At 46.0% G+C, this 26,181-nt stretch overlaps 1 protein-coding gene across 1 annotated transcript in view; it reads right to left on the bottom strand.

Moving 5' to 3' along the window:
• Window positions 1-26,181, bottom strand: part of LOC8024298 — a 66,258-nt gene that overhangs the window by 3,012 nt on the left and 37,065 nt on the right. The window contains exons 2-3 of the mRNA XM_029968479.4: window positions 5,069-5,619; window positions 2,452-2,771 (exon numbers count right to left, since the gene is read on the bottom strand). Of these exons, the coding sequence (XP_029824339.2) occupies window positions 2,452-2,771; window positions 5,069-5,524 (776 nt within the window). The 5' untranslated portion in view covers window positions 5,525-5,619. The remainder of the gene's footprint in view (window positions 1-2,451; window positions 2,772-5,068; window positions 5,620-26,181) is intronic.

The raw sequence follows: 26,181 nt of genomic DNA on the forward strand, positions 1-26,181 counted from the left end.
AATCCCGTTATTGTGAATCACTGTCTCACGTTGAAATGGGCTATGAATCGGTATGTGGTGTCGGTCATTGGAGGAATATTGTTAGTAGTCGGCTCGTGCAGTAAAAAAAAAAAAAATAAACTGCAACCGACGTCTTGACACTAGGCTTTTTGTGTGGTTTTTGTTTCTCTTGGAGAAATGATGACACCGTTGTCAATGCTAACGCCATCCGCGAGATAGAAGACAGTTGTCAGTACGATATGCAAACTTGTTTCCTGGTGGACTCAAACACGCGAATCACCGATGAGGAAAATGCGTAGCTTCGAATAGTGCCTACGCACAAGAATATGAATTACGACATGCAAGTTCGAGGTCCTCCGACCATTCATCAAAGACCTTCTGTCTAGGGCTGAGCATCGATTAAATCTGTCTAACCGATGAATCCTCCTGTAGTCGTGTAGTCGTATAATTAATCAAACAGTCTATTTAATTTGGGTGCTGATAAAATTCCTAAAGTATTGCAAAAAAACACATTCTACATTGGGGGAGCACAGTTAGTGTGATTTATATATCAGCTCTAGCGATGCTGGAAAAGTGTACGATTTAATCGAGTCATTTAATTTATTTTTCTGGTCTGCATGGTTTACATTCAAATCCAACAAGCGGATGGCAGAAGTAGAGGAGAGAACAAACAAAATATACACCTTTGCAGAACAAAAAAAATATACACCTTTGCAACGGAAATTTGTTTACGGGCGGGCTTTCATGCGAAGAGTGTCACGCTCGAGTGTGACGAAAAAGCGTTACACGCAGGACAAGACAACATAAATAATAGTTAGCCGGTAACAGGCAATGCACAAGCATTCAGACAGAAGGCGTTCTTAGTTATAATTCAACATACGTAACCATAATGAAGCGTAATTAATTATAACAAGCGGGTCAGTGCGAATCCAACCCCGGTCCGCGTGAGCGCGAAGCCTTTGCTCGATGCCACAAGGAGATGAGAGGGATCGCAAAACAACAGGATCGAATATGACTCACGGGAGTCTCGCGCAAGTGGCTTCCAAATGACGAAGCGTTACTCCCCATCTAATCTCACGACGTCCCGGAGAGGATCCTAACCAACACCATCTAGAAGAATGAAAGCCTCCACATGGCCTCCTCTCTCTTTATGAAACGTCACCAGAGTCGTATCGCGCTAACTCGGCTACTGGGCCCGAGCCCGATCTTCGACGTGCTGATTGGTCACGAGGCCCAGCCGAACACTGAAACAGCACTTGTGCCCAATCTCAGGCCTCGATCGATCTGACTGTGATGACGGTGTGGAGGCCTTCTGTCTAGGTGGTGTTGTCCTAACGCACCACGGTTAACTCAGCGGGCGCATGACATCGTAACTTCCACGGACACCAAAATAGAGCGTAACGGTCGCGATAAGCATGAAGCCCCATGATGTGTTTGTGTTTGTCTTGGAAGTAGCGTAAAATGCGACAAATCACGAGGCACGGGCCTCGTGCTGCTCTTCGAGTCAAATGGCGGCGCCGCACTTGGCTCGAACCACGTGTTTTGCGCGTTCGGACAACAATGGTTGTCGGTACTGGGTAGAAACGCCAAGCGTTTTTTCCCAGTACCGACAACCATTGGTGTGCTACGAAAGTTCGATAGGTATCAAGTCAACAAAATCCTCTAAACTTGGCAGACCGCAGGCCGTAAAATTTAGCGACTTGTTCTCTTTGTCGTAACGCTTTCGCCTCTCGCGTTTCGCCCCCCCCCCCCCCCCCCCCCCCCCCCCCCTTTGGCACCTTATAGTTTCACCAAGTTACCCCAGCCAAAAACATAGTCTACGTGTTAAATAATAGGAATGCGTAAAAAGGGAACACATCGCACAAGGACATGTCTGAGACTTCACTCCTCCACCACGTTCTGCGCTTAATGTACATTCTCTGAGAAGTTAAAAAAAAGAGCAGTTCCCACTCGAAACGTCATTCGGTAGGCATACAATCATAATGTAACCTTTTTTATTACGGCATTTTTGACATGCCAACATTTCTGGCTGCTCGTGGAAGTCTCTAAACTCAAAGAGTAGACGTTCGCTGCAACGTCCTTCGGAGACGTAACGGAAGGATAGTTTTACTGCAACAGTGGTACCTTCCAAGCCAACTTAAAGCCGCGGTGATGCAGACTGCAGCAGACATAATAAAAAAGACAGTCTACTGACATGTTCTAACGTATGTATGAAGATGCTGGGGGACATGTCTGAGACGTCTCCGAAGATGTCATCGCGTCTGCAGCCGTGTTTTTTGTACGATCAGTCTGACCGCGGCCTTAGAGTTACGAGTACATTGAGAGAATACCGAACACATTGGTAGGCCAGAGAGAGGTCCACACAATGGAGCCCGTTACTAAAGACGAACGTCCGCACTTTTAGTCTCGGACTTCATTGGGAAGATTATAAGACCTTAAGAATCCACTCACGGGCTTGCAGCCTGGACATCCGATGTCGCCGCCACTTCTTGCTCCGAGAGGGACATTTCCCTCTCGGCATTCGTCGGCTCGGGCTGTTCTTCAGGAAGGCCGTAACTCCGGATGTCCTTCCCGAAACTGGTGTAGATTCCTGAGTCAGCCGAGTCCGACGGTGCGCGCCGCACTTCGGACACTTGGAATGTTTTCTTGCGACCCCCCTTTCTGGAACTGGACACAACCATGCGTCCCTTTCGGCTCTGAGGCACCCTGAGGAGGTCCTTGGGCAGCGATGCGCGCAACGATTCCCTGCCGATGCCGCACCCGCCGTCGTTCTGAGCAAGACGGAAAGGAAAAAGAACGAGGCGGGGAACGTAGCCGTATGATTGAAAGCGCTAGCAAGAGAGAAAGGGTGAAATCGTTGTGTAACTAGAGGGAGTGGACATTTGGCTCGTGGACAGCGTGACATTAGTTCTGCGCCAGCGGTGCATTACCTCATTTGGAGCTCATGCCATGCTCAGTTTGTTGATCAAGTCAAGGTCAAGGCTTATATGATAACAAGGAAAAGTTGTCGGACTCCACTTTCCTTTTGTATAATATCGTTAGCCTTTGTTTTTGTGCAATAAGTGCGTTTAGGACAAGTGTAGATTATCTGCGAGACATTTTCATTTGTTGGGTTCAAGTGTTTTTTGAGGGACGTCCTTCACTCTAAAAAAAGGGTGTGGCCTTTAAACCTACTGTCACATATATGACACCCCCAAACTTCAGTTCGATGTACACCGCACTGACGTCAAACTGACAGCCCCAACTTTTATGAGAGACTTGATGACGGTGGGATATAACATTTTGAACAGCTAAAGTTTGTATCAAAAAATACAAAAAAAAAAACACTGTGGTTTTGCAGTAGGGCCAAGAAAACCCCGACTACTTTTTCTGCAGTCAGTCCTACGTACATTAGCTCTTTTAATAAGTTGTACAACTCGGCTATCAAGCCACTCGTGAAAGTTGGTGCCGCCGGTTCAACGCCAGTGCGCTGAATGATGAACTGAAGTTCTGGGGTGTATTCTACGTGACAAGGGGTGTAAGAACACATCTTTTTTTTGTGTGTGTTCCCTGCTCTGTTCGTGTAACACTGCTCAGCTGTTTTCAGTCCACGTTATGCCGTGTTAGCTAGTGGATATCACTTGGGCCAGTTAGTGTGCATTTCAGATATTAAACACAAGGCTGACAAACAGGGGGCAAGCTCAGAACATTCACTTTATTTGTGTCCTTTAAGTCGATGGCCTTTGGCACATTTTGTGCAAACTTGGTTTCTCTTTCGGTTGCCTATCCAGACTACACACCCCATAAGAATCCCACACCCGAACTATCTAATTTGTTACTATGCCTCCGCAATCTGGGGAAATTTATTAGATTGGATAGCCACCCGAATAATGTGGATCATCGTATGTTGTGCAGTCGGCGTAAGGATGAAATTAATCGTGAGAAATTAAGCTCTACGCGGTTCAACATTTACCGCAGCGATGGCGAAAGTATGCACGGTTAAAGGCCGGTTCAGACATCTCCGTTTAAGTGTAACAGACTACGTTACAGTTGCTTAAAGACTGGCTTACAGGTTTGCACTTGAGTGTGACCGACTACACTAGTGCTGTCTATAGCGTAGCACTGGCCCACTTCCGGTCTGCGTGTATTTTTTGAAGGTTTTGCAGTATTTGTGAGATAAAAGTACGCACTATAAATTAGAAATGGCCGCTTATAACATTGTCTGAATTAGTTCGAGCCCGCAGCGAAAGAATAATGCGCAAATATTTCGAAAATATACGCAGAGGGGAAGTTGGCCAGAGCTACCCAATAGATGGCGCCAGTGTGCTATATCGTGGAGTCAAGGGAAGAATAACGTTTTTCTTATTTTTTTCCCTTTCAAACCGTAGGGCGAAAAGTGCGCGCACCGACTTGCGAAGAGGCATCACCGTCGCACGAGTTGTAACCTTCGGTTGTAGAAAATGGTGGATGAATACTTATGGTTAGCGGCGATATCAGATTGTTTGCCCTTCTCCATTAAATGGGAATTTAATCGGAGATTAGTTCATTGTTGGATTTAGAAGCTTTGGCTAGGTGGCGCAAGCGGCCGCCCGATTAAAAGGGTTCAGCCGTATCCATCCATCCATCCATTTGTCGTAAGAGTTTGCAAAGCAGTTGTTCACTCTCGAACACAAATGAGCAGCGTTAGCAGTGATTACGACGAAGTAGTCGCTATGGCAACCGAGGGTCTGCGCAACGCGGTCACGCCATTCACCCATAACTTGACAGTGTGATGGTATCTACAAGCTCGTTAGACGAGTAACGTACGTCGACCTTTGGCCACGTGATCAGGCTCTCGCTCATTCCCACGCGCAGATAGCGGGTTCAGGCGACGAAAGGAACGCGGTTGCTCGGTCCGGTGAACGCGTAGTTTCTACCGCACTGTCAGCTTAGGAGTGAACGGAGTTTATGTAGCGGAACGCAAGAGTCCCCCACTGAACTCCTCGCAACATGTAAGTTACCTCGGCAGTGAGCTTTGTTCGTCACAAGCGCACATGAGGGCACCGAATCGATGTCTCACGTGGTCGTACAGGTATCATGCAGTGCCTACCTCACCGTCAGGCGAGCGCCTCGAATCGGCGGTAACGAAGATCTCGGGCAGGTCGTCGTCGTTGGCTTCGACCACGATCTCCCCGGCTTCGAAACCGGTGGACCTGACGGAGCCCCGCCGAGCCATGCACATGTGCGTGATCCGGACGCCCTCGTCGTTGCCGCCGCCCTCCGTCGACCGGAACGAGTAGCGCCCAGGATCCTTCAGGAGACCGTCCTTGCCGCCCTCCGAAGCGTTGTCCGAGCTCGACAGGCTGGTCGAGTCACCCGACTCGTAACACGAAGGCACCGCCGACTTGTCTTCCGGGATCGTCTTGAACACGTCTCGGATCGGACCAACGTGGCCGAATTGGATGACGTCCAGCCACTCTGGCACATCGGTGTCGGCAATCGGGAGACCGTCGGCGCGCTTCTTCTCCCGACGAGACGGCGGCAGGGATCGGTGCCTCGAAGCCATGGTCGACACGACGCGGGCCTGGCCTCCTGCTTTAGGCCTCCGGGGTTCCGCGGCGACCCTGGGGCAGTAGGGCCCGTGTCGGAGGCTCCCTCAAGCTGCGAAAATTCGGGAAAGCGGATTAAAAAACCCGACTGCAACAGTTCACGCAGTGAAGTAACAGAGAACGGTCTGCTTTTGACGCTGTACAGCATTGACAGGCAAATTCAACGCTCTAAGGGAATAGCAGCTTGTGTATACGCTGGGCGAAAAAGGGGGGGGGGGGGGGGGGGGGGGGCACGTTGAAAGTGTTTAAGGGTAACAGTAGGTGAACCAGGGGGGCTATGTTCGACAAATGTTTCGTTTTTCCTAAAAAGAAACGGAAGTGATGGAACTGACGATATCGCGTCTGATTGGCTAGAGGCTCAAATGACGCAAGTTCCCTCTTTCGTCATTTGAGCCTGTAGCCAATCGGACGCGATATCGTCAGTTCTGTCACTTCCGTTTCTTTTTAGAAGAAACGAAACATTTGTCCAACATAGCCCCCCAGGTTACAAGTTACTCCGAAATTAAACGAAGTTATAAATATGAACTCAAACTATATTGCTACTTAAAATTATTTTAACTTGCACACTCCAAATGAATTACTTTGCAGCGTTGCTGCTATGACGAATACTTACAAAGTTAATTAACAAATTGTAGTTCGCTAATCATCACGTCACACTCGTGTCGTTCCAACCGCCGCGGCCGAAAACGTTATTCTGGAGAAAATAGATTTTGTATTATAGATTTCAAGTGTCCTTTTATTACTTGCAAGCTTTTGTCCCCTCTTAGGTAAACTTGGCAATGAAGTTCCTATCTAATCAGCGCTATTCATCAAACAAGGGTATCCATGATAAAAATACTGAATGCAATGGTCTTTGATTGTACCAATGATTTTGGTCGTCCTTGCCTACTTTCTAATGAAATTCATTGCGTTAGAAAGCAGGCGCAAGAGGACATCAATAATAACTCAAAACGACGAATCGTAATTTTTGTTTGTCCTACTTCGGGGAAAAGGGATGCACTCTGCACAAGCATGGCACGAAGTGAATTAATTCAAGCCCGCTCTTTTAATCCTCGTTTAATTTCTATCTGTTGTCGTACTTCTTGAAGTGCAGAAAAAATTATATTGATACATGTCACGAAATATTTAATCCTGGTACCGCGTGAGGTGCATGAAATGGCAAGGATTGTGTTTTGCATGGAGTGTGAACGTCTGAAGCGGAATGAAAATAGCGTTGAAATGCCCAGTCACATCAAAAAACGCGTGCTACTTCTTTTCTTTTTTTTTAAAGTAACACGCTTACCGGAAATTGCATTTGAGGTTTGATGCACAGGTACAACCAAACTTCAAAAACACCAATCGCTTGCACTTTTATTTGGCACGAGCCTTGAACCTGAAAATACGGGGTAAGATACCTAAATCTATTGGGAAACTAGGAAAAGCAGTTCGTACATGGATACTGAAAGAACTCGTAGTTCTCGCAAATACTCCCCTGTAGTTTCACATTTCATGCGTTTAAGCCAGTCACATGCCAAGGTTACCCGCGGCCTTTGGATCGTCGATTCAGTTTACACTTCAGATGAGTACCAATCCATTTCACATTTACAGCCAACCTAAAAAGCGACACCAGGGCCACGATCGGAGTATTCAAATGTACTAAACTAAACCGTTCACGAGCGTCAACTGACCCCCGTGCCGGGCCTAGCGCAACACTGAAATGCTTACGGAATCATTACACAGGCGGAATTTTGTGCGCACCAAGGGGACCGCGTGAATATTTATCTTTCAAAAAGTTCCTTGTCCGCTCGCTGTTTGATTTTTGACGACACGAGGAAGCTGGAAGCCCTGTAGTGCGTAGGCCGCTGACTGGAAACGTTGTGCAAACATGCAGATCGTAAAAATCGAAATACACACACTTCGCCACAGAAGCTGACCTAATCACTTTTCTTTTTGTCCCCCACCCTTGCTCCTTTCAAAATTATTTTTACTTTCTTTTTTTTTTTTTTTTTGAACGATGGCTGTTCTGTTTACTGGCTCTTCTACTGCGCACCAACACTGCTCATTGTGCGGCTGAAATGCTCGAGAACGCAAGGTTACTCATCGTCATACAGCTGTCAATCGAGGCGGCAGCTTCGTCGTGAAGCGGACATCCTCTGTGTGACGGTCGCAGTGACCCTGAAATCGCTACTTACACCACTGACTTATGACGCCATCTCAACGAGACAACCCGCATACCCCATTGCACAACCCACGCAATCGGCACTATTTTAAGGAAAGAAAAAAGTATTTGGGTCGCGCACTAACCGCAATGATCATGGAGCCCCATTTGCGTTTTCTGAATTCATAGCTAGAGGCAGCGGTGACGGGTGGTTTCGGTGGTCGTTCGTCTTACTCCGAGATTGATTATTGTTACTATTGATAGTGTTTAAATCCACTGGTGGCAATGTTGTTTTTTTCTTAATAAAGCAATCATCATCATCATTTTTTCCCTTGAAGGCCCAGGGGACATTATACAAGAGAATTAACACTTCAAAAAACAAACAACATAAATACGCTGCAATCTAGCTATAGGTTTGAAAAAACAAGGTAATGGCTGCAGCAAATTCCTTAGTGTCAGATATGAAAACAATTACGCCAGGCAGTACGTTCCAGTCGTCAATGGCCAATGGTAAAGTAGACATTTGGTGAGTTACGGTTGACGATGAAATCGGACGTTGTTTACGGATTTAATGTCGCAAGAGCATCAATGGCCATACTGCGCCAAACAAGGTAAGTCAATAAAAAAGGGTGAGTAGAATTAAACTATGGGGAGTAGAATAGTTCTATAGTTTGTTTAAAAATCCGGTATATTCAAGGAAATCAAAAAGACGTTTGAATGAGATCAGTGGCCGCTCACCGAGTAGCAAGGCAGGGTGAAATGGAATGCGATACTAGAAAAGATCAGGAAAAAAGAATTTGTGCTGCTGCCGAAGACCAGGAAAAAATAAATAAAATATGAAGAACAGTCAAAGGTTCACCGCAGCGCTCACAGGATGATGAAATCGGACGTAGTTTACAAGAATGGTCGAGACGAGGGAGAATGCGGTAAGAAGGCGATAGCAATCTCTGTCTGAGATGATTGTTGTAACAAAAGATCCGATGAAAAAGAGAAAGGCGAGACACCCTGCGCCGGTGAGAAAGGGTGTCAAGGTTCACCGAATGGCGAAATCCTGATATGGTCACATTAAGGAAATAGTCGGAATAAATAAAACGGAGGGCTCTGCTTCGAACGGATTCCAGTGTGTTAGTTAGGTATGCCTGCCACGGTGACCATGTGGAAGAAGCGAATTCTAGTTTAGTTCTGACCAAGGTAGTATAAGCTAGTTGTTTTACTTCGGTTGTACTAAAAAAAAAAACTGTTTTTTTTTTCTTTTTCTTTTTGCGAACATGTTATTTGATTGCCGACAGGTTCAGAAACCCGTTTCTCTGGAAACGCTCTTTCTAAAAACAAAAGTGTCTTGAAAGGCTTAACACTTATACGTCTGTATTCTCTTTAGCTGAGTATCACAAAAAAAATGTCGTTCTGACGTCAACGTCGAGTCAGGCTGTGGAAATTCCTCCGGTGGAAGTGACTACAGAGACAGTCCATGTTTTCCGCGTGACTTCACGTGAAGGCAAAGCATTTTTCAAATCTGCATGATGGCTGTTTCGTGTTCATCAGTACTGCGCGCGAACTTCTCTTTACAATTCGATTGTATTGTCGCGGTGGTTTTATTGACATCGCCCGTTTTTCATGAGTTTAACAAAAAAACACAAAAAACGACCGAAAGGGAGTTTAGTGTAACGGGGAGATGGAAAGGTATAGCATGAATGTAAAATAAATAAAACGAAAGAGCAAGATGTAGGATGGAAGGGGTAAAATTCACTGTGATGCAATGAACCTTGCCACAGTCAATCGGCAAGGCTCACTGCCTTCAGGAAATCAATTAACGAGTTATACATCGTCTTGAAACGACGGGTGTATGTAATTGGACCACGGTCTCCCCATCTGAGGGATTACGCGTGTCAATATTAAAGAGTTCAAGACGTGCCAGCGCCGCTTGGAAGATACCCTAAATATAAATAAATATTCAGCTCGAAGAGTGAAGCAAACTTTCAGATTGTTTTATGGTGTCGGTGGCTTTACTCCGTAGCTAGTCCATCTTGTGCTCTCTCACCCATCATCCCTTTATCATTATACTTACTGTATTCTAAGCTTGAAGATGGTTAGCTCAATAATTAAACTGTACAATTAATTTACATGGGAAATAAAACTTAATATATATATATATATATATATATATATATATATATATATATATATATATATATATATATATATATATATATATATATATATATATTACATTTCAATAAAGCTGCGTATTCAGACTAACGATGACGAAAATAATCCCTGGAGCAGGGGAACAAGGGAACAAAGGACAAACACAAATCTCCAAACACAAACACAGTTGGTAGAACGCTCCACTGGAAATGGAGAGGTACCTGGTTCGATAACAGGACCAGGCGGATTTTTTCGGTCGCGCGCCAGTCACCTAGCTGTGTTTGGAGATTTGTGTTTGCCCTTTGTCCCTCTTGTTCCCCTTCTCCAGAGATTATTTTCGTCATTCTTGTCTAGCTCGCTTGCACCTTTGCAATTAATTGCATTATCATCATTCAGACTATACCCGTTTTCACCTCAAGAGAAAAGGAAGGTTTGCTCCATGTTCCTACGCCGCGCAAAGTAGTTCTCACAAAATTTGGTCGTCGGACGCAGGAGCGGTGCTTTTGGCGTTTGAAACGTGTCCGTCTTGATAAGAAAACACATATCTAATCTAAAATACACCTACATATATCTCAATTCTTAGCATAAAGAGGGAAATCAGTAATGCTCCGCGAGGGGCCGGACTTTTTTTACTACGGTTCTTGGGGTGAAAACGGGTATAGCTGTTTGCGTAAACTTATGGATGCCGCAGCGTTCAAGCAGTTCGTTGATGATTTCGACGGTCCGGTAACAAGGACTCGTGGGCATTTCATGGCTAGATTCTTTGACTTGTTCGATTCTTTAAACAACACCTAGCAAGGCTCAATTATTATCGTTCCAGTCAGGACTCTTGATCACGACACTTGTCCTTCCGCCTAAACATTACAGGCACCAGCAAGAAACTTGCCGGAATAATATCACGCTCGATATAAAACACCACAGGTGAGGTTATTTGAATGAATAATAATTCAAAGCATCCTGCGGCAAAATTACTCGAGAAACAATAGCATGAAGTCAAACCCGCAGCCATTTCACGTCCGTTTCTATTGTCTTCTGCCAGTCTCACAAAAAGAGAAATAATATCCGGCGAAGAGGTACGAGCCGTGCGCGTACGAACACGGCTCCCCTTAGAACAGGAAACCAATTAAGGATGAGCTCCATCCAGAAGCTTGCTGTTTCGAAAGGATCTCTGATCGTACAAGCTATCAACTACACATTGAGTCTTCTCTTGCCTCATCTTACCTCGTTCCACAGGAATACGATTGTTAGCTGGCGGCCTTGACGATTTCCCCTCGAGCGCCCCCACGCGTAGACAAGGATATGACATAATACTCACTTCCATACGCGAGGAAGAAACGCCGGAGGCTTCAAGCTGGACTAGATCGACGATTCCTGATGGCTCACCGTCATTAGCTACTTACTAAGAAGTCGGCAATAAAACGCAGTCGGACATGTTTAGACTCTTATCGCGGTCCTGCGTAGTCCACATTATAAATTATTTCTAGCGCGCGTCGCTTCGGAGGTAAGCGGGATCTGTGCTTTCTCAGTGAAGTCGGATTCGCAAAAGTTGCAGGATAAAAGAAGCCATTGTGAAGGATTACTTTTAATGTGAAGGATTACTTTGAATATGTAATACAGAAACGTTCAAATTTATCATTATAAAATACGTAAAACAAGGTTTTCCTCTGAAGGAAAATTAACCGAACATTCCATCGACCGCAACCTTCATGTCCCTAGAAGAAACACCTGTAGAGGAAATTAGAACTTGGTGTTTAATGAAAGCGACTCGAGCGATCGGTAAGGGGTCCAGGGATTTGCTCTGTCCACGTCGCGATATAGCTCAATAATTGGTCGAACTTGTAGCGCATGACTACAAAAGACACCAAACCATAAAACAGCGCAAAAGGCAAAAAGTGTCACTTGGTCATCCAGCAACCATAGTCACGCACACTTGAAGAAGAGTGTGATCAGAATAATATCAATTCGAAAACGATCGGTGTGTGCAATTATGACCCTCTCGTCGGGTGTCGCGATCGGTTCCACATTCGTAAAATCTTAGCTATCTACTGACCTGATTTGTAGCATTATACGTACTCGAGACTAGAAACTGAAAACATATATACGTACTTGGGAGCGAGGACGCGGACCTCTACTGTGCTGAGCAGCACTCTTCTGTATGACGCACTGAAGCTGGAGGAAACTAATCTCCTCTATAATCTCGAAAATGAGGCACGAAGAGCCACTACTCTTTCCACACCTTGGACCGCTCTCCCCCGGCTTCTTTGCCCTCGCTTTGTTTCTCGGTCAGTTCCTCTAAAATCTCGTTTCAGGTAGGACATTCCTCGTTGACGCAAACTAATTATGCCAACCTTGAAAATTCATTCTTTCCTCTATTACACAAACGCAGACAGACAAGCACGCAGACACCAGACAGAGACACGCAGGAACGCGCACAAATATGCACGGACATTGGCACGCATATACAAAAACACACATACACAGACATTTGCATAGATATGCTGACACGTATGCGCACATACAACAAACCTGTGCCTTGAGCATTTGCCACGACGAGCAAACTCAAAGCGTGGAGCTTGCTGGTCGTTCCTGCTTCGCTCGCACCACCGGGGAAAAGGGTTACTACTGTTCTTGGGTTTTCGTCCACAAATTAAGGTAATTTGTGAAGCCTGGGTTCTATTTGTTTTTCACCAGATGCTTTAATTTAGAAACAAAAGTGTACCGCATCGTCAGTGCCCTTCGTTAAATTGTGGGAAGGGGAGCATCGGCGTCTTCGCTTCTACACCTAAACATCGCCCTTGTAAGACAGACCATTGCATACTCAACGCTTGTTTTACGCGCACTTTTCAATATTCTGGAGGTGAGTCTACATTACCTGTGGGTATGCCGCCTAAGAAAATGCTTGGGAGTCTCCCCTGCACCGGGAGTTCGACACTCTTTTCACCCTTAAGTTGAAACTAGAAGCTCCGCCTTCAGCGTGAGCTCGCTGGCTTCCGCAGTGCTTTGGTTGCGCGTGCCTACGCTGTCACACTTGTGTGAGCAAGGGCAGAAAGCTCTCGCTGAAGGCGCAGCTTCTAGCCTCAGCTTAGGGTGAATGGAGTATAGTACTTGCAGAAGCTATACTCTGTTCATCCTTAAGCTGAGACTGAAGCCAATGCTACAAGCGCGAGAGCAGGAGATCGAGGCTTTGAAACGTTCTTCCGCAGAACGAGCGCTCGCACTAGAAAGGCACGTCTCAAAGCCAGGACCGCGGGCTATCTCGCGCTTGTTGCTTTGGCTGTAGCCTCGGCTTAAGGGGGAACGGAGTATTGGGCAGGAGATCGAACTATAGGGGGCGCTTTATCGAGCTTGTTGTCCCCATAGCCCATAACACAGCATATCAAATAAATTGAACCTCGTCTAGCACGGCCCGGGCACGGGCACTTCGCTCTGACCAGTGCTCTAGCCGCACGAGAAGCGGCCTTCAAATCGTCATTTTCGATTTCTCGGATAAAAAAAAAAAAAGAAACCGGTTTGTTGTCTTTAGAGTTGAAGCGTACAGCTAAAAGCGTGAATGTTCGATCTCCTTCCCAATAAAGAACCTTCGGTTCCGGTTCGTCAAAACCAGGAACCTTTTTTTTTATTTTTGTTTTACAATTACTACACAGCATAACCACCACCAGCTTGTAAACTATCTAAAGGAGAGAACTGCAGGTGCACGATTGTTTACTGTACTTATGTAGTAATTGTTCCACCTAGACGATCCCATATTGCCCCAGATCGAAATGGGAGCATACAAGTTACAACCTCAAGTAAACAAATCTACAGTGTCACCTCTGGTCGCAATGCAAATGACTTCGCGTCATTTCTAGAACAAGTATAAACATTTCAGGCTTGCGTCAGCAGTATAGGATTCGTTACGGAAAAAGGCTCTGCGTCTGCTTCTTCGCAACCGACTAAAACGTGTGCGAACAGAACCAATTCTTTCGCCGAAATTCGTCAACCACATTCAAGCAGTATGCATTCTTTCTGCTCATCATTTTGTTATGAAGTGTTCGAGCAATCGTCGTCCGTACAGACTCCAATGTTTCCCGTGCCTCTTTGCAGGTCGTGAGCACATGTTATGTCGGTGTGCCGGGCCTCTCGGCAAATTTCAAGCGCGACAGAGACGGGCCACAACATCCTGCTTCGGAGGGCGCCCAGCAGACTTCTACGGTTCTCACTACAAGAAATCAAATTACTTGTAGTCGATAATTTTGGAAGTAATTTTGTAACAATTTTATTAAATTCATTGGGAACTAATCCCAAGAGTAATCTGAGCACTTTTGGACGTACCGTATACCGTATATAGTTGGGGTCGAAAGTAGACGTCTTTGCTTCGATAGTCTGCACCCGGTGCATAGTCCGCACCTGGTGCTTAGTCGGCAGGAAGCTCACAAAGAAGCCTATAATATACATAAATCATGACTACCATACTCTTTCATTCACAAAATCGGTCTCGTATCGTCATAATTAATGATATTGAAAATTAAAAATCCTGCTTAGTCCGCACGCGTAGATAGTCCGCAAAGCCTAAAATTTCAACTTTTAAAGTTACTTGCAACCGTTACAATTTTTCCCTCCGCGTTTTAATCGCTTTTCGTTAGAACTGGTACGGAGTAGACGGCACTGTGAAGGCATTCAGCAGCATCTCCATCAATTTTCACATACTAAAAAAAAAAAAGGAAGCTCGGTAAAATAACAAACAAACAAACAATTAGGAGTGCAGAGACTGGATCACGCTCAAGGACGAGCAAAATTTGCAAGTTTTATGATTGTGCTACCTTTTCTCAACTAAAAATTATGCTTTCCGCATCTTCAGCCAGGCAAACGGCATCGAGCGTGCAAGATGCGAAGCTGTATAGTTAGGTTAAAATTAGGTCCTCGCGCTAATTTTAGCTCCCGAAGTTTGATCGCGTGGTGTCGTCGAGTCGTCGAGTGAGCGTCTAAATGATCGTGCGTAGAGACACAACTGACCTACGGCTCTTTGCAGAATTACTGACGTTTGATTTTATATATGTACAGTTCCGCGTTTTCGGTTTTTATATTTTCAAAATTCGGCGTACTTTTTTCGGTGTTTATTTTAAAACTCAATTTTCGGGGGGTTTTTTTCGGTGTATATTTATTCCGAAAACCGTTTACCATTTTTTTTTTCGGTGAATATCAAAGAAACACATACCGACAACGGATCAGATGATCCTTGTAGCTGTGATATTTGTGATCATTCAAAGAACAACGACGCATATACATACGTCGTCTTCGCTACGACTTCCGTCAGGACACACCTCAAAACAGCGGAATTCGCGGGAATAATCTTCAGCGCTCTGCTTTTTCCTTTCTATTGGAACGACATGACCGTCTGAGGCGATGACCGCACAGAAACCAACGGAAGGGCAAAAAAAAAAAAAAAAAAATTCATTGCACTTATGTTCTTAACCGCAGGGAAGTTTGAGAGAGGGTGTTAAGAAAGGTATTAACGGCTTTCCTCGATGTCCTCTGAAGTGCAAAAAGCGAAAACCCTTATACTAGCCCACATCCGAACTTTGTTTTTTAGGACCGGGAACTTGACACAAAGCCCGATCACGGAAAGGACACAGATATCCCGCGAAGGCCCATCCAAGACCCTTTTTTGTTGCATGTTGAACCTTGGGAGAGGGCAATCACGAAGGCACACAATGTCGAACCTTGCAAAGCCCTCTCTCTCTCTCTCCCCCTCTCCCACCCACTTCGACGCGGCCCTAAAAAAAACAGACCCTTTTCGGTTAAAACCAAATTTTAGAAAACGGATTAGACGTACTTTTATCGGTGTCTATCGGTTTAAACCGAAAACGCCGAACCTACAAACTGACCCTTTCGGTTAAAACCGAATTTCCGAAAATGGATTCGGCGTACTTTTATCGGTTTAAACCGAATACTCCGAACCCTAGTATATGGCTGCAGTACCTAACCAATCATATCCGGTTAGGCGCCAGACAACGGAAGTCGAGAGGCCGACTGTCAGCCGAACGCTGACTCAGAGCTCGTCTCCTCACTGACTGGACACCAGTGCCAGACTTCCTCGAGTGCCTTACAGGGTTACTTCCCGGCGGGGGAAAACATCACGTTTTCAGACATACAGCGGCGCTCTGTTCCGTGGAACAAGCGGGCACCAGGCTTCCCCAGACAAAGAGCCCAAGAGAGCGCGATGACAGAAAAGTAGAGAAACTTCGTTAGGCGCCTTCAGTTTGCGCGCTGCAGCCATACCTCGGCAAACCTCACTCATGAGGGCCCTCACTCGCCCTCACTTACCCTGATCTTCACAGGTGAGGTGAGGGTGAGTGAGTTTCTGAACCAGGAAAATTCATGAGTGTGAGGGTGAGTGAGGGCCGTGAGAGATGTGAGGAACGTGAGTGCGTGATGGGTATGAGGGCGTGAGGGCCATGAGTGCGTGAGGTGCTTCAGGGCCATGAGTGCGTGAGGGCGGTGAGGGGCGTGAGGGTCATGAGTGCATGAGGGGCGTGAGGGTGGTGAGTGGCGTGAGGGCGGTGAGTGCGTGAGGGGCGTGAGGGCCATGAGTGCATGAGGGGCGTAGAGTGTCTAGATTTAGGATAGAGAGCAATTGAAACAAATAGAAAGTTTGCAATTTAATGACGGATGCCTCCCGATGCTCCTGGGCAAACTGACCGCGAATGCGCGGGCGTTGCGTTTTCACGGGTCAAGGAGAAAAGCGGGCGGAGAGGACGCTTGCAAATGATCGACGCCTTCGTCATATCTTCGCAGCTCTTACTACAAACGCGGCCCATAAAACACACGAGTCACGACCAGTTGGAAGCACTCTGCAAGGCTCACTGCAACGCTGCCGCGTTTCCATTTTTTTGTTTGTTTTGTTTTTTTTCTTTTTGCATTCCGCATACTTAGTGCTTCGCACAGTTCAACTGACTCGGAGAACTTGGCACCTGTACTACAGGCCCACCGCAGAGGATGACACTCACAAATAAGACATCTTATCGTGCACGACAAACGGCAGCGAGTTTAGCCAACAATCGCGCGCCCACTTCAGCCAAGCGGGTGCGCCGCTTCGCACGGATGGAAATAGAGCAGGCACGACGCCGCTCGCGACCCCAGCGAATTGGCGTCCAACGATTTTCGCGAAGATTCCGGCCTCCCATTCACGCATGGCTCCGTGTGATGAAGAAATAAACTTTGTTTGGTATCGTTGTATCGTATCGATACCATTGGTGCCATCGAGCCTCCCCATGTCGGTCCAGTTTCTCCAGACTACCACATCACATTCTGTGTTGCCACTGCCTTTGTCAGGCTGGTACGGTAAATGGGAGAATTTCTTGTTTTGTTTAGATCGATACGATCGTACGTGACCACCTTCCCAATTATAACTTAAATCGTACGTGAGTTTAAAAAAGTGACCTAATATGTTCTAAAATAAAATGTATCATTTGCTATAAAGTGGTGGGCGAATGGGGACTGCACGTAAGGATTCCTAATTGGTACGAATCCAACTGTAAGCATCACGTGTAATCACTTTTTTGTTCTTTATATATATATATATGTCATATATATTAGAAGTCATATAAGGGTGTTTTCATCTCAAATGGTGCAAGAAAAAAAAATTAGACCCAAGAAAATTAAAAATATATATATTTTGATGCAAAATGTGCGAGTAGAACGAAACTGCAAATTAGAACTACGGAACATTTTTTTCGTTCTTGAGTTTTGGGCTTCGAAAGAGCAGAAGGTACGTCTTGCCCTTTTTGCAGTTTTCACGAGTGACACCATTTGGAGTCTCGAAACTTGTGGATTATTTTTTTTTCACGATTATTATAACTTCTTTTACTGCCTTAATACTTTAAGATGTTGCTTTAAAATGAGACACCAGATCTGTGGACAGCATAGAACCTGCCAGCGAAACAAAACAAAAGGGAAAGGCTGCCAATCTCGAAGACGATGGCACTTGAGCTTTAGCTCTGCGCCTCCTTGAAATCAAAGGTTGTCTGTAGCTTTTTTCCTTTCTATCACGTGCATGGTTAATGGTATGGTAGTCGTTTCTAATGTTCATAGTGACCCTGCTTGTACTAAATGAGCAATCACGACAGCTTAATCTCATAGTAGTTTACTGAGTAATCAAACTGAACGGGCGTAAGAACACCCTACCATATTATATTAGAAATACTATCGATGTATAAGTTTTGCCGAACTGTGTGTGGACTCGAGAACCAATAAAAACTATTAGATCATGTTACAAACATAACTCATATCTAAGTGAAAAACGAAATGACAGCGATATGCGTCGTAGAATGGAGGTACAAATATGTCTTCTTTTCAAACGGATTGCTTAATATGATCCAAGTATGTCAAAGAAATTGTATTGCCTTTATAAAAGCACGCAGACAACTTTCTATATAAAAAATTGAAAAATACGCATTTTCTTAAAATGACATTGAATTTCGTGCTTTTAGTTTTTCCTTACGTGTTTACACTGTTCTTTCTTCTATATAGACTATACTTAAATTAGCAATAGTATACATTTTGAATAGGCTTAGATGCAAGCTTTCATTTGATAAGTTCCTTATGCCTTAAATAATTGTAAATCAAAAGCTAGCTCGATTCAAACTTGGCCCATTATTGTCAAAGGAGCAAGATTCAAGTATTTTTATTTTATAAAATACAATAAAAAAAACTCACTTCTAGGGATCATTGATCCTTCTATACGAAGTATTAAAACAGTAAAATAAAGTTATCACTGTTGTGAAAAAGATATTCTAAACGCTGGGAGACTCCAAAATGTACCACTCGTGAAAACTGCAAAAATCGCAAGACCTAGCTTCTGGCCCTTTCACAACCCCAAAAAAAAAAAAACTCATTTTCAGTTTTGTTCTAGCCACATTTTCCACCAACGTATATATTTTTCAATATTTTTTGAAGAACTAATTTTTTCATGCACGATTTGAGCTGAAATCACCCATAAATGCCACAATAACAAATGTGCGGGAATTGGAAGACTTCCCAATTGTCCCGTTTCCATCTTACGCAACCGGCCATAAAATGACCTAGTGGAGTTCGCCCGAGGTAGCCTCGCCACGGCCGCTCGACCTTGTACAGCAGTGACTCGCGATTGACTGACGTATACTTCATGCAGCACCCACTAGAATTAATCAAAGCCCGTGAGTGTTGCCTCAACGTCTGTCCAAGCGCTGCATTGGTTCTTTCTACTCCCGTTCCACTTCCACACGTGAACCACACATTAAACCGTCTAATAGAAACATTCAGAATGCGTACCTCTTACTTCACAGATATAACGTTGCACGCGCCGATCTTTCTAGGAGCAACTTATTTTGGGTTTTCTTTTTCAACGATTTTCAGTACGTTATTAGCTATAACTTTTCACGCATCTTTATTCATGTAAACGTTTATTGCAGAGAAAGTGGCGGACAGAGGGTTTCGCCAATAGCACCTAGAAGACAAGGTCTGTGCATTTCCCCCTAGTATGATGTACACGGAACGAACGGTATACGAGCCACGGTAGCCAATCAACCTTCCCATGCCTGGCACGTGACTTCACGCTCCGCACAGCCGGAAGGTTACGTGACAGGTTCCGAGCTATGGATTGGCTCCGGTCACTCGACGCGTGCGTTGCGGTATACATTGGAAGCTGAACAACTGTATAGGGTGCTCCAAAAAATATTTACAGGGCATTTTTTTTTTGACCGCAACCCAAATGCCATAGCTTCAGTACGATCCAATATTTTATTTAAAAGTCATAAGTGATTTTCTGAAAATTTTAATGGGAAAATGGGGCCTATTGTTGCCGGTTTTCAGTTTCTGGCGTTATAGAGCACCATGCATGTATTCGAGACCTCCGTCGGCCAGCATTTTCCCATTGACATTTTCAGAAAATCCTTTATAACTTTTGAATAAAATATCATTACGCGCTGAGACTTTCGCATCTGGTTCGGGCCTCTAGCTCTACCTTCGGGCAGAGAATGAGCGTTCGGCCATGCATTGTTCATTTTGCGGGGCAAAAGAACAAAAAACAAAAAAGAAACTTTTAAATATTTTTTCGGAGACACATGCTCCAATTGCGGATAGGAAGGTGATCGCTGCGTCGCCGCATGCGCGTCGCCTTGAGCGCGTCTTGCAGCGTCTCAGAGCGAGCGCAATATACTATGCGGGAAGCAAGCCGTTTGCTTCTTACGCAGAAGTTGCGGTAACGTCACAATTGTGCCGAGCTCTGATTGGCTTTGATTGAAAGGATGGTGGGTATACCGCAATGCTAAATGCCTTGAAGTCTACCCACTATTTTTTTTTAATCAGCCAATAAGAGTTTGGCGTTCTGACGTCATCGCCACCCGTGTGCAAGAAGCAGACGACACTTGCGCTCCGCATAGAGCGCGGCGACGCCAAGATGCACGCGTCTGCCACGTCTGTCATCGAGCTTCAGCGTGTTTGCCGCTTGGGGCGACCGAAGTGGTCACGGTCATGAGCCATATGCTCACCGACAGCGTCATATATAGACGCTTTACACACGCGCTCAATTACAGCCGCCATTGCTGACCTTCTCTTGTCTTACCGAGATGCCGAGCAACTGAAACGGTAGTTGACGATTCTCTACAAAGGCCGATGCTTTAGAAAAGGATACAGTTGAATCTAATATGGCAATAACCTGGCCTGCTATGGTAATGATGAAGTGAAATAAACGGAATAAGAGGAAACGAAAACCGAAGGTCAGTTATGGCGGCGTCCATGCACAGCTGCTGCAAAGCGTCTATACCGCCATGTATAGCTGGTTACTATAGACTACTGGCCTCTCCCCAAAACGGCCAAGCACTCCCGGCATAAACTGCGACCTGACCATAAGCAAATGCTCGAAAGGCAGCTGTCCGGGTGACAGGCGCCTGTCGCGGCCGTCTTTCCGCAGCCACGCAAGAGGAAGAAAACGACTGAAGAGGACGTCGCTGAACGGAAGCGGAGGAACAGCGCGATCCAACGGGTTCGCCGCGTCAATGAGACGCGGAAAAAGAGAGCGTTTAGCTATAGCGACATAGAAGCATGCAAGGCGGGCTCATTCTGCTACCGACGACGGCCGAATGAAAGAACGAGATCCTTCGAGAACTAAACGACAAAGAGCGTCGATTTTCGGAGGTTTACGTGGGCCATCAAGTACTTCGAAAAGCATTCCTGGTTCAAGAGCGGCGCGTATATTGATGGCAAATGTGCGTAAATTCCGTGGTTAGACACCCGCGGTGTAGGGTTCGTCTTAGTTAATTCGGCGGAATATGGGCTTCATAAAAGAAACGTCGTAATTCGATCGCATTTTGACGTATTCTATACAGCGGAACACTGTAAAACGCAGCGCTACGCCGTTTTTGTTACCCCCCCCCCCCTTATATATATATATATATATATATATATATATATATATATATATATATATATATATATATATATATATATATTGAAACAGCTGATAACTACTGGGGGGCCAGATTTGGCTATACATATGCATGACTAAATGTCCGACAGGTCGTACGACGCGTCAAAAGGATTGCCGAACCAGTCCAGTTGACGGCCAATCAAGGCCTCATGAATCAACATACAAATAGTTAAATGCGATATTTTCTGAAGACGGCTTATATGGCCAGCGCAAGTAAACAGTGTAATTGGGAAGGCAGGCAAGTCTCTTGGTTTTTTTGAAGAGTAACCTCAAGCATGTTAGTAGCGAGGTTAAAGAAGCCGCCTATCAAGCATACATTAGGCCGTTTCTGGAATGTGCTTGCCCTGTGTGGGATCCGGCTTACGGTGTTTATGTCACTGTACTTGAGCGCATTCAATCTGCCACTGCTCGGTCTGTCCTGTGGAGATATTATCGCTTTTTAAGCACAACAGAAATGAAACAAGAGTTGGGCTGCGTTTTCTTGCAGGAGCGCCGTGATGCCTCCGACTGAAGCTTTTTTATTCTATTTATCATAAACAAAGAGGAATTTCTGCCTCATCATAGTTACAACAGCTAAATTATATCTCACTGCGAACAGGTCATTCTTGCCAGGTTCGACTGTATGCCGCCGAATCAAATCTTTCTAAACACTTTTTTTTTTTTTGCGTACCATTTCAGATTGGAATTGGTTACCAGAGGAAGTGGTGTGCCGTGAGAATGCTGATTTATTTTATAATGCATTGTGGGGCACAATGCATTATGCGCAACATGCCCAAGAGGCGCTGCGGGTTTTTGCTGAATGAAGAATAAAGAATAAGTGCACGCGACGACCGTGATTGACGGCGGGTGCGGCAATCCTTCTGACGTGTCATATAACCGGCCCCCGCAGTAGCTATCACCTCTTCGGAGCAATAAACAAATACCCACGAGGGCGATATTTCGCGATCACTGATGAGATGGAAAGCAGCTGTTCAGGCCTCGGTGCGATGCACTTCCAAAAAGTGGTTCCGGCAGGGCATGGAAGCGCCGTCACACCGATGGTGCAAGTGTGTTCGCCTCTAGGAGGAGTATGTGAATAAAGTAAAGATTTTTACCGTCCTCTATAATAACCGGCAACAGCAGACAAAAAAAAAAAGCTTAAATTAAAGGTTGGGGCTAGCTCCAATCCACGCTGTGAAGCTGGTTGGCCAGCGAAGCTACGGTATCACCTGCAACGATTACCCACTGCACTATACCAAATGCCGCCACTGGTCGCAGCACGCCGCTGCTGGTCGTATTACCGTTTCTTTTACGTTTTTGCCGCTTCTCGTATTCACGCTGCTCCTCGGGAGTCCGAACTACGCATGGCCTACCCACGGCGGTGCTGCAACAACAATGAAGTCAGTTGCTGTACTATTTCACCTTACGTCCAGCGCAGCGGATGTTACGAGCCATCGGAGCCAATCCAAGGCCGTGTGAGTGTCACGTGACTTTAGAGAGGGGACACAGCGACGCGCGAAAAGCGCATCACGGGTTACGGTCACAGAACGGGATTGGCTAGGAGAGCTCGTAGCGTCCGCACGTAAGGTGAAACGAAGTATAGGCGGGCTCTTCTTTTTATATCTGAAAGGCTAGTGACGTCGCTCCGTACGTCGCAAACTTCTGTCCCCCGCGGCAGCTTGCGCAACAGTAACTTTACCGTGAAACGTATGCGGTGAGTGCTACATGCTTCGCGTTGTTATCGGAAGCGCCTTATCATCAATTATGTGGTTTAGATACTTGTTTTGTGCTTGTTCTTCATTGAAACGAATGCTGCGCTGTATGTTATATGCGTGATGTATGCACTTCTCGCTTCAATCGCTAGATTTCTTCTTTTTTTTTTTTCGTGAGAATGCCGACGCGTACAAATCCGACCAACGAGTCATATGTGGAGAGCGAGTCGACTGCTTCTTACACAGTAGTTGCGGTGACGTTAGAACGGCGCCGAGGTCTCATAGGCTTTGATTAAGAAACATAGTGGGTAGACCTCACTGCTCGATGCCTTGAGCCCACTATATTTCTCTATCAGGCAATAACACCTCGGCGTTCTGGCAGCATCGCAACCCCTGTGCAGGTAGCAGAAGAGCTTGCGCTCCGCATACAGCTTAGCTGTAATAAATAGGGTACACCGCTCGTATCACACTTATTGTGCATTGTTCATAGGGTGCCAGGTCAGTCAGTGTATTTTGAAACCATTCCACACTCCTCTTTGAAGCAAAAGCAAAATATAGCTTCCGTTATCCTAAGTTTAAATATTCCTAAAACAGAAGACCGATTGCGCTTTCCAAATTGACTGGGAGACCAACAAACTGTGACTCCAACAGACCACTCGAAGAGAGGAATATTTATCGGGGTTATAGATTCAGATATTGAACGATGACGACGCGAAGGATACTTAACGGTGACGAGATCGGTTCCTTAAATAAAGGTCCCTTATGCAAAGCAAGCAGTGCTAGACATAGAACGCTCATATATTATATAGCCACCACGTCCACCACCGAGCGTATATTCGCCATCCACTTTCATTTCCCCAAACAGTTTCACGAGTCGACCTATAAACAGCCAGTCGAGTGCCTAAACCTATTTCGCAACGCGTCTCGATCGTAACATCTGGATGTGACAATACACTCGCTCTTGCATAGATAGTGTCTGTCAATTGCACCATTGCGCATGCTCGATCAAAAGAGACCTGGAACTTATTTTCGGCCCTCTCATTCAATCCATTCCGAAGGCTGTGACAGCGCGCCCGTGTAACGTCGATTATGCAGCAGGGCAGAGAGTCCAGAAATACCCTTCGTCTCCGATGGCTTCCAGGAACCCTCCTATCCGGGTGAACCGACGGAAGCTCAGGCAGGACATGATTGGATCCCATCTGCCAGTCTCGGTCCAAGCGACCCCGTATGCTGAAACGCGGTCACCAGTAATTCAGTGTCTGAACGTTCTCTCTCGTAGGATATTCACTCATTAGGCATTCTGACTCGCGTTTCACCTGATCTACTGGATATTTAGTGTCGTTGAATTCAGCCTACCAGCCTCACCAGTTAAGAGGCGGCTGGCGGGCGACATCTTTCAACAGGCGCGTAACGGAGCTCGCAGCGCTGTACCGCGAGGAACGCTTCTATTTCTGACCGAGCGTATATACTGCGGTTGGTTTCTCCCAACTCGAATCTTTATTTAGATTTTCTCGCGCAGGCCTGCGCTCTTGTTAGCAGCTCGGTACGGGAGAGATGGGGGGGGGGGTTTCGTCCTCTCTCTGGCTTTTATGTCACACGGCCTCCTGCGAAGGACAATCGGTTTCGAGGGACGTGCTGCGGAACCGTAACGTGCTGTTTGTATGCCAGCCGCCGGTCGTAAGGTACGCACACTGGGCGACACATTTTACTGCGACAAGTTAGCGTGCCGAGCGGCAAATATGACTGTCTATAAGCGTTTTTTGTGCCCTCAATCCAGGGCGCAACTGACGCACCCTCGACTCGGTGCATTTTAGATTTTCCGGTAACACAGGGTATGCAACAGCGAAGGTCTAGAGACGGTGTTGTGTAACGCGTCACGTTTAATCAACCATGCAACGCTGTGTATTCAATATAATTCCAAATAGTTTTGTTTTGTTTACTATATGAACATGTCCGGGAAATTACGGTCCTCGGACACCCGCAGAAAGTGGTGCGCGATGACCACAAAAGGTGACGTCAGAACGGCGTCGAGCTCTCATAGGCTTTGATTGAGAAACATAGTGGGTAGACCTCAATGCTCGATGCCTTAAGCTCTACCTATCCACTATGTTTCTCAATCAGGCAATAACACCTCGGCGTTCTGGCAGCATCGCAACCCCTGTGCAAGTAGCAGAAGACATCTTCCCCACGAATCTCGATTTACGGCGTCAATGGGGTTCGAAAGTTAATCACAAAGGCTATGGGCCGAAAGTCATCAGACGACTTTGTCAACAACAAGCGGACCAGATCTCACCCGGTGCCAATGCTCCGATTGTGTTATCGCCGCGAGGTGTGCCATCGTTTCTTGGCATGTGAAGGCGGCTTGAAGGCCTACGTGCCATCGCTCAAGATCCAGGTAAAAAAATGCCGAGAGCTTGCGAGCATACATAGCAGGCTTCATTAAATTACGCGTATGTTTCTTCGCTGCAGTAGCTCAGTCAAATCTTCCCATTGTCTTGGTCCTCGACTTTTCGAGGAAGCAAAGTGATTACTCGCCATAAGCAAGCTCGGTTAGGTCCTCAAAATGTCCAGCCAAGTTTATAGCCAAGCTCTCCTCAATACACACACACCGTTACCTGCCCAGATAGCTGCTGCGCCGCGATAACCAATCCGCACTTCAAGTGTTTGGCCCAAAACACAAGGTGCGACTGTACTTAGGCAAGTGTACCCGCACAACGTGAGTCGGTGTCCGACGCCGCAGCTGCGATATAGCGAGTAAAATCGCTTCATCTGAATTACGCTTTAAGCCTACAGACGGCGTCGCCGGTTCTGGAATTCAAAGATGGCGGCGCCCTCGTGTAGAAGGTCCCTATTTCACAAGTTGGCTTCAATGCTGGCAAACGCACGCGTGAACGTGCGCTTTTCAAAAGCGATTCATGTGCACGCGAGTGCTCGCGTAAAGACAAAACGTTCCACAGAGCCACGCTTTGAAGCCCGTCTTGATCCCTGCCTTCCGGCTGAGAAAGAATAATGCAATGAATCGCCGATCGCTCGATTTGCGAACTGAATCGCGCTCCGCAGTCCATCCGACCTGGCAGTGTGGCACTCGCGCTGCTTCTCGGGCATCGTCTCGCACATGGGAGACGGGTCAGTGCGCCCAGAATAGCGTTCTCGACACAGCCATCTGGCGGCCGGCGCACCACAGCGGTGCGCGCGGCG

The sequence above is a fragment of the Ixodes scapularis genome, unplaced genomic scaffold (assembly GCF_016920785.2).
Source record: "Ixodes scapularis isolate PalLabHiFi unplaced genomic scaffold, ASM1692078v2 PGA_scaffold9__187_contigs__length_104089568, whole genome shotgun sequence".
Classification (NCBI taxonomy): Eukaryota; Metazoa; Arthropoda; class Arachnida; order Ixodida; family Ixodidae; genus Ixodes; species Ixodes scapularis.